Source organism: Pollicipes pollicipes, unplaced genomic scaffold (assembly GCF_011947565.3).
Source record: "Pollicipes pollicipes isolate AB1234 unplaced genomic scaffold, Ppol_2.1 Scaffold_4219;HRSCAF=4965_pilon_pilon_pilon, whole genome shotgun sequence".
Lineage (NCBI taxonomy): Eukaryota > Metazoa > Arthropoda > Thecostraca > Pollicipedomorpha > Pollicipedidae > Pollicipes > Pollicipes pollicipes.
The window spans coordinates 35,852,818-35,861,098 of NW_023596448.1; the positions used below are offsets into that span (position 1 = coordinate 35,852,818).

The following is an 8,281-nucleotide window of genomic DNA, read 5'->3' on the forward strand; positions in this document are numbered from 1 at the left end:
GAGATAATACCAAAGGCAAACAAACACTTTTAGTTTCCCAAAATCGGCGCCGTAGTTCCCGGGTCCTCAGGTGGTTAAATCCTCCCTAGCCAGAAGCGGTGTCGGCAAGACAGCCTGAAACAGGGTTAAGGCACGGAGAAGACAAAAACCGATCCCTAGGATGCTCTCGAGGGCTACCACCAGGCACTATTAGTCAGTGGCGTAGCCAGGGTTTGGCCCAAGAGCGGTCAGATCGGGTCATAGGGGCCCTTTCAGCCAGGGGGCCCTCCTCCACGCTCAGCGGCGCGATCTTTTATTCGGGGAACTTGGTAGGGTCGGTATTTTATTCTGATGCTTCAGGGGCCGGTTTTCTTTAGAAGCCCTACTAATGTCTTAAACTGCCAAAAATTAGCGGGGCCCTGCGACCCCCAGGAAGGGGAGCAATGGCTACCTAGGGCCCTTTGCTCTTGGCTACGTCATTGGTATTAGTCGACAGGAGGCCCAAGGTGATCAAAAGTAGGCCCCACCAGATGCATAGGAGGCCCCGTGCAAAACAGGCGGACCAGCCAGACCGATAGGAGACCCCGATTAAAAATACCGGAGGCACCACGGATCTAAGAGGGATTTCATTACATGGAAGCCCATGCATCTAACTTCAGGTGCCTTTGAAAAGTGGAGGAAATTCCAGGGGAGAATTCTAGATAGGGAATGAGATAGAAGGCCCCAAATTCGTTTAGGACTCCCCTAGACCTTTTTGACACATTTGGGAAATGTTTACGGCGCCAACCGATCAGGTTAACGTATGAGCGACATTCGGCCGAAATCGGAACTCGTCGCTGAATTATAACGCTAATATCACGCCCATTTCATAGATGACATTTTGTGTCGCCGTAAACAGTATACGTGGGGTTTACAAATATGCGGTCGAGACCGTTGGGGAATCAGTGCGAAGCGTTTCAATATTCTTTAAAAACGCCCGTACAAATACGTCTGCCTTCCGCGTGCACATTAAAACACGTTTGTGCGGTACACAGATACACTTTATTGGAATGAGGGAAGTCTGACCTTGGGGCAATGCCCATGAAATGCCTCTCTGGAATTATGTCCGCTTGTCATATACGTCTAGATATGTTTGAGAGGAGTACGCATTTTTGACCAGCACCTTAAGTGGAATCGGTGGGGTGGGGTGACTCCGTCCACATGCCTGAAAAAAACACCCACGGAAACTGATGTCTTTCAGTGTTGGACCCTCGGTTCAGCCCCTTAAACGCTTCAAAACTTAAGCTCCCTGACCATTTATACTTCTCCTGACCACCTTACGTTCATGGGTGATCTGTCACTAAACTCGCGTGGACATTGCGACACATTAATTTATTACGAACATATCGACACTTCAACAAAAACCCGGCGCCAGCGAGGGAAAATCACATATGAAAATGGTCTCTCACATTCACTGCGCCTCCCATACAATAATGCCCGAGCAATCCCGTGAAGTGTCGGTTGCGACACTGTCTAATTACGACATCTATAACATATGGACGCACAGTACAACCTAGATGCATTTTGAACACCGCTCCGTGACGTCATCTACCTATGAAGCTTCCCGTATCGAATGTGAATGAGCTCCGCAATGACAGCAGGAAGCGTGATATTTTGTGGATGTCAATGCGAAAATTTAAAAATCCAACGAACAAGAATTACATGTAATTTTTACACACTGGTGTGTCGGAGACATCAAACACTAAGCTGCGCGCTCAAAAACACAAAAGGCGTCAAAAAATCACACAAAAACATGACTGTAACTCTAGAAAAATGAGGAATAACCGAACAGCGCAGAGTGATCGAACCTCCTCGCCTTCGCATCTTCGAAGAAGGAGCCTGCGACAAGTGGTGCAGCGATGTGCGACTTCAGAAGCTCGACGTCGGCCTCTGGCACGGGCGAGCTGCTCTCCACCGCCGCCAGGGGCGCGTCGGTCTGGCTCTCCTCAGTCGTCGGAATCTCGGCCGCCGGTGTCGCTGCTGTCGAAGTTCCCGTACCGCCAACAGATGGCTCTGGGGTCAGCGTGGCGTCGGCCCCGCCGAGCTTGGCGGTGGGCGCCAGGGGCTTCTTCCCCGTGAACAAGCCGCGTTCAGTGGGCTGGAACTTCTTCAGCTTGGTGATCTTGACGTCTGCGGTCGTTGCAGAAGTCACGCTTGGAGCAGTGGTAAGGGCGGGAAGGTCCGGTACCGCGAATGCCACTGACTTGGCCGCCAATGGCGCCGTTTCGGCCGCCACCGCGCACAAGATCTGTGGAGAGAGGTCAACACCGTCACGTGCTGACAGGTGGCACTTTAGCAGCCCCTCCGCACACACTTACGGTCAGGGTCGAGGTGACGTCATCGATCAACCACGACACCACGGTCTGGGTCAAGACCTTGGTCCCCGCCCCCTCCCGGGCAAGCGACGCTGGACTTACAGCACTGCGCATCGGTCCCGGAATAATGTTTGCCCCGTCAGCTTCTCTCAGAATGTGGCTTTCAGTGTGTGCCGAATAAAGCATTGTCCGATCGCTAGGAATCTGTGAGCTCCATGTTGCATGTTACAAAAATGCACTCACCGCACTAGGTGAAGTCCAACAAAAATCAATATTTGACGCGATATTTCAATCAAAACCTTGAAGCACTGAACCTGGTGAATACTTCTGCCACTTTATTGGCATTTTTGGACGCGAATCACGAGCAGCAGTTGCTTCCCACGATCTATATTCAGGCGCCGCCGGGAGCTCATTTGTGAATGTTTCTGAGACGGCCTCGTGTGCGAACGTTGCTCATTTGCAAATGCATCGCGTGCTCCGGTCCTCGCGCCGTAACTCAGTCCTCGCGTCACACGTCACCGGAGGGTGACACTAGTCCCGCCGTAACGACTGAACCACGCCCTGCTGCCCGCCCCGCCTGAGCACTCCCGCCGGGCTACCATTTGCCAAATTACATTTTCGCCCTCGCCCAGGCGGCGTCTCCCTCTAAGCGCCGTACTGCGACGCTTCGAACAATCGACAAGCCAGACTGTTGTCCACTGCTGCACGCCAGCGCAGATCCGCGTCCGCCTTCCGCCGGACGTCGGTCGCCTTGGTTAGATGCCGAGCGCTGCCTCAGGCGCCGGCCAAACTGCATGGGCGTGGCGGTGTCGGACAGAGGTGACCTTCAGCGAGACTCGGGCGGGTAAACAGGGGAACAGGCGCGGTCGGTCCGTGCGTCACGCGCGGACAGGCGCGGGACGCCTGCGCCTGCCGGGCGCAGGCTGTGCGTGGGAGGACGGCGGCTGGAGGTGGTCTGCGGGGGCGTAATGTCGCCGACCTGTGTGATGTGGCGTTATCGGATAGGCGGATGCTGTTGCTCAGCTGAGGAGGAGGTCCCGTCCGCCGTGGGAACGTCCCCGCTCCTACCGCCTCTCGTGGGAAGAAGATTGCCTGCAGAAACATTTCGCTTGAAGTGTGTGTGTGTTCGCGTCCGCCGTCCATGGGTCTGAACGGTCATCTGAGTAACTAGCAGAGGGCCCTCGCGGACATTTACCCGAATGACGTTTGCCTTTTTCGCAGGTCATTGGGCGGCCCAATAAGAAGCGCGCACGCTATTGGAACGCTTGGTGTGTGGGAGGAAACTCAGAGTTGTGCGGCGAGTGCCTTGAAATTTTGGGGCACTCTAACGTGAGATGCTGTTAATAGAAGTGCAGTTGAAGTCTCTCGATACAAACTGGAAAGACCGTTTGTTGCAGGCCTGTGAGCGTTGGAACCAGACATGCGTAAAATGAAACTAGACACCACTCGCTCGGCAGCTGGCTACCTGCGTTACTTGACGTCACTTGTTGCACCCGCACTTGGGAAATACCTCATTTTCATTGGTATTCTCACTTGCATTCTCATTTGTAAAATGCATGTACTCCGATTTGGCGACATTGGTGAATTTTGGCTCAGCGTTGTGGTATACACAGCGTGTTGTGTAAACCTGAACCCACCACCCAATGTGCGCCATCCAGTCCAACGAATAAGCTAAGCTAAGAATGAGCCCGTATCGCAATGCTGCGGGAAAACTGTCCCGGGCCTGGCTGGACCCTCGTTGGCCAGTTGCCAGCTGACCTTTCCAGGTCAAATGGGCCGAGCGATGCATCCCGCTGGGACTCGTATCCAGTGGCGCTGGATAGTGAGTCCAGCATCTTTCCTAAGGCCGCGGGCGACTGGAGCCTCTGGGGCCGGGACAAGGACTCCAGAGGTATGATCAAATCTTGGTTGTCACTTGTTGACCCGAATGGGTCAAGTGGAATGCATGAATTAATAAGGTATTACCGACGTGTTGTGGTATGTGGCAACCTGTGCCATACCATATTCAGGACACATCACAGGAGCCATCTGAGTACCAACTGCGCACAACGTCGTAGCCTGACCCACAGAGAAGTGCAAATTGTCTCCACCCGGCGGGAAACGGGGCTATATTAATATGACAAAACAGTCAACATATCGACGAAATCCCCTTCACATTGCACTGCGCTCTGTCGGTACCACAAACGTACCGCCTATTCACCTCCTTGTTTAGACAGAAATTCACGTTTTGTCAAGGCGATAATTTTAAAAGGCACTGTTTTACGCATCGAACAGTCCCACGCGACTTATTCTCTCCGTCCACACTTCTCTGCTAAGCCGCTGCCCGGCAGCTCTTTGCGTTCGTAATCTCCTGAGCGCCCGTGCTGATGAGCCCACCGCGCCCGCATGCCACGGAGAGCGGCGCAAGAGCCCACAAATCAGGCCAGGATCTGACGTTTAAACAGTGCGTTTTTGGCTGGCTGGCTGGCATCACTTATCGGGCAATCCGGTGAACTCCGAACAGCTCAAACTTCCCGTGGGGCTTAGAACCAAAAGCCCACTTTTTAGAAAGTATTTTCTGGTCGCACGGCAGACTCATAAAACGCCCATCTGACCACTCCTGCGAGGCCAACGGCCTGCTATTGGTTACTCCGCTAATAGGGTCATATGACACCCGTGTCCAACCTCGGCTGCCCCACGGGCGTAGAGTGACGAAACAGAAGTCGCTCACCGGCCGCCCCACAGGTATCCGGTTGTCCAGGTACGAGCGCTCACCACCGCGGCCGTCGCTCGTAAGGAGAGCTGCCACGGCGCCCCCGGGCCGTCACCCATCCCAGCGGCCGCGAGGCCGGGCGCCGCAACAGCCTTCAATCAGCTGACTATGGAAGCCAGGTGGCAAGGCTGCTCGGCGTCGGCCCGCGCCGCCGGCGGCCGCCGCAGCCGGCCAACCACGCGCCGCCGCTGAGCCAACAGCTGCCGCCGACTGATGGCTAAGGCCAGGGCCACCGTGACCGGGGACGCGGCCGCCGAGAGGCCGTGCCACGCGGAACCGAGGCGAATTGGAGCCGGGGTCTGTCACGTGACGGCTGACGCGTGACGAGGACCGCTGTCACGTGATCTGTGTCGTCTGGCGGGGCCGACAGCATAAGTCGCGTGACCCGTGACATCCAGCAGAGCCGCAAGTGACGTGACCGATGGCGGGCGTCGGAAGGCGTGGGATCACGTCTCCACTCGGTATCCGGACCGAACATTGTGGGACTAATTAACAGCGGAAGAGACCAGGGCCCTCACGACGGGCCCTCACGGAGCACAGACCAACTGCTCCCGGTCCACAGACCAACCGGACAGACCAACCCCTGCTCTCAGTGTTGGCGAGCATCACACCACGCGAGGACCGGGCTCGCTGCAGGCCACTCGCCGACCAGATCACGGCATTCTGACTCGTAGTTAATGCCCTGACTCATATTTTATCCGAAAACCAGACGGCGAGGAAATCCCAAGAGACGCGCGCTCGCTGTGCAGGAAAGCTGGGATACGCCCACCTGCCGTGCGGCTGAAAGGCTGCCTTGCGTAATCTCAGAGCCGGGAAAGGAGAGTCGGAGGCGTGCGGATCATGTGAGGGCGGAGAAGTTTCCGGTTTGACTCACTCCGCGTGCTATGGCCAATCTGATCTCATCTGGAACGGAGGGCGGTGCCGGTGCCTCGTGGTGTTCCGGGAGTCAGCACCGAGTCGTGCTCCGGGACCGGGTGACTCCTGCCTCAGCTATTGCATCACGGATCTGTTTCGGTGCAGGAGGATCGCCTGGCCCTTCAGCCATGCGGATGCGGTGAAACTTAAGGTGCTTTGCCAACGTGAACGTCATCAGGATTCAGTTGCTTCTCACGAACAGAGGCAAAGAGGAAAGGCTTCGCGTTTACCGCTAATGGCAGCGGCATCGTTTTGTATCTTTGATTCGCATTTTTCTGCTGTATCTTAACTGCTGCACCTTTGTGTGCATCGTGCCGCTACATCCGTTAATCACTCACACCGTACTGTTGCCCACACGCACTGGTCTGTTGACTTCTCACTGGTGTCTGGAGCTTCCAGCATTTTCTCCTGGCCAAACTATCCGCTACAGCCAGGCTGCATTTGGAAGGAGGGGGGAGGGGGGAGGAGCGCGTTTTAACTGTTGTCAAATCTACTACTGACCAAGCAGGGAGAGTGAAGTCAAAATTTACTGTCTAATAAAGACACTAAATGGAAATGTGGAGGGAAAAAGCAGGTCCACTGATCAGATGCCCTTTAGCAAGCATGAGTCTTGCAAGCGTGCAACGTGGGAAATAAACAGCAAGCCTCACCACATGCAGACCAAAAATTTTGATCGAGCAGTAGGGTCACCGAATTTTACCTCTTTCCCACATTGGAAGACTCTAATGATCACATATTTTCACCAACGGTCGCAGATGCACAAGAGGAATGCAAAATCCCGTTGGTAAAAGCGTAACTGATCTATGTATTTTGTCGCCCCTCCCCACCGCTCCCCTCCGCCAGAACACTACAGCGTCACATCCAGCGACCACCACAACAGGCCAGTCCCTGTTAGCACAGCAGCTCCCATTCTCACCAGCACAGCCCTGCCCAGTCTCACCAGCACAGCCCTGCCCAGTCTCACCAGCACAGCCCTGCCCAGTCTCACCAGCACAGCACTGCCCAGTCTCACCAGCACAGCACTGCCTAGTCTCAGCTGCATAGCCCTGCCTAGTCTCACAGCACAGCCTTGCCCAGTCTCACCAGCACAGCCTTGCCCAGTCTCACCAGCACAGCCCTGCCCAGTCTCACCAGCACAGCCCTGCCTAGTCTCACCAGCACAGCACTGCCCAGTCTCACCAGCACAGCCCTGCCGAGTCTCAGCAGCATAGCCCTGCCTAGTCTCACAGCACAGCCTTGCCCAGTCTCACCAGCACAGCCTTGCCCAGTCTCACCAGCACAGCCTTGCCTAGTCTCACCAGCACAGCAATGCCCAGTATCACCAGCACAGCCCTGCTCAGTCTCACCAGCACAGCCCTGCCCAGTCTCACCAGTACAGCAGTCCACAACCCCATCAGTATAATCCTCCAGTTTAACCAGTATAACAGTCTACAGTTCCATGAGTACAGCCCTCTGGTCTCACCAGTATAGCCGTCCACAGTCCCATCATTACCGCCCTTCGGTCTCACCAGCATAGCAGTTCACAGTCCCATCAGTACAGCCCTCCGGTCTCACCAGTATAGCAGTTCACATTCCCATCAGTACAGCCCTCCGGTCTCACCAGTATAGCAGTTCACAGTCCCATCAGTACAGCCCTCCGGTCTCACCAGCATAGCCGTCCACAGTTCCATCAGTACAGCCCTCCGGTCTCACCAGTATGGCAGCCCACAGTCCCAGCAGTACAGCCATCCAGTCTCACCAGTATAGCAGTCCACAGTCCCATCAGTACAGCCCACCAGTATAGCAGTCCACAGTCCCATCAGTACAGCCCACCAGTATGGCAGCCCACAGTCCCATCAGTACAGCCATCCAGTCTCACCAGTATAGCAGTCCACAGTCCCATCAGTACAGCCCATCAGTACAGCCCACCAGTATAGCCGTCCACAGTCCCAGCAGTACAGCCCTCCAGTCTCACCAGTATAGCAGTCCGCATGCTGGGGCCGTTCCCGAGTGACTGGCGTCACAGGCTCCGCCGTGCAGAATGCGCGGGCGCTGGCGGCGCGCGCGGCCAAGGACCGCCGCCACTTCCTACCGGCCACGACCGCACTTCCCTGGCCGCCGGCTCGCTGGCCTCGCCCCTCCCCCCCCCCCCCCTCTCCGCACCTGGGGAGCGAGGGGAGGGGAGCGTCTGGGAGACAGGCAGACAAGGTCAGGGCCATGTGAGGCGTCCGACGCGCCGGGACCGGGGAGGTGATGGTGCGGTACGGGGCTGGTTGAAGGTCACGTGCAGTCCACTAGTAAG

General features: G+C 56.0%; 1 protein-coding gene across 1 annotated transcript; it reads right to left on the reverse strand.

Annotated features, from left to right (window-relative positions):
* Nucleotides 1-1,331: 1,331 nt before the first annotated feature.
* Nucleotides 1,332-8,056, reverse strand: LOC119095575 (uncharacterized). Its single transcript, XM_037218430.1, has 2 exons — nucleotides 7,955-8,056; nucleotides 1,332-2,266 (listed from the first exon to the last, which is right to left on the reverse strand). The coding sequence occupies exons 1-2, from the start codon at nucleotides 7,970-7,972 to the stop codon at nucleotides 1,784-1,786; spliced, it is 501 nt and encodes a 166-aa protein (XP_037074325.1). The 5' UTR covers nucleotides 7,973-8,056; the 3' UTR covers nucleotides 1,332-1,783.
* Between the last annotated feature and the right edge of the window lie 225 nt (nucleotides 8,057-8,281).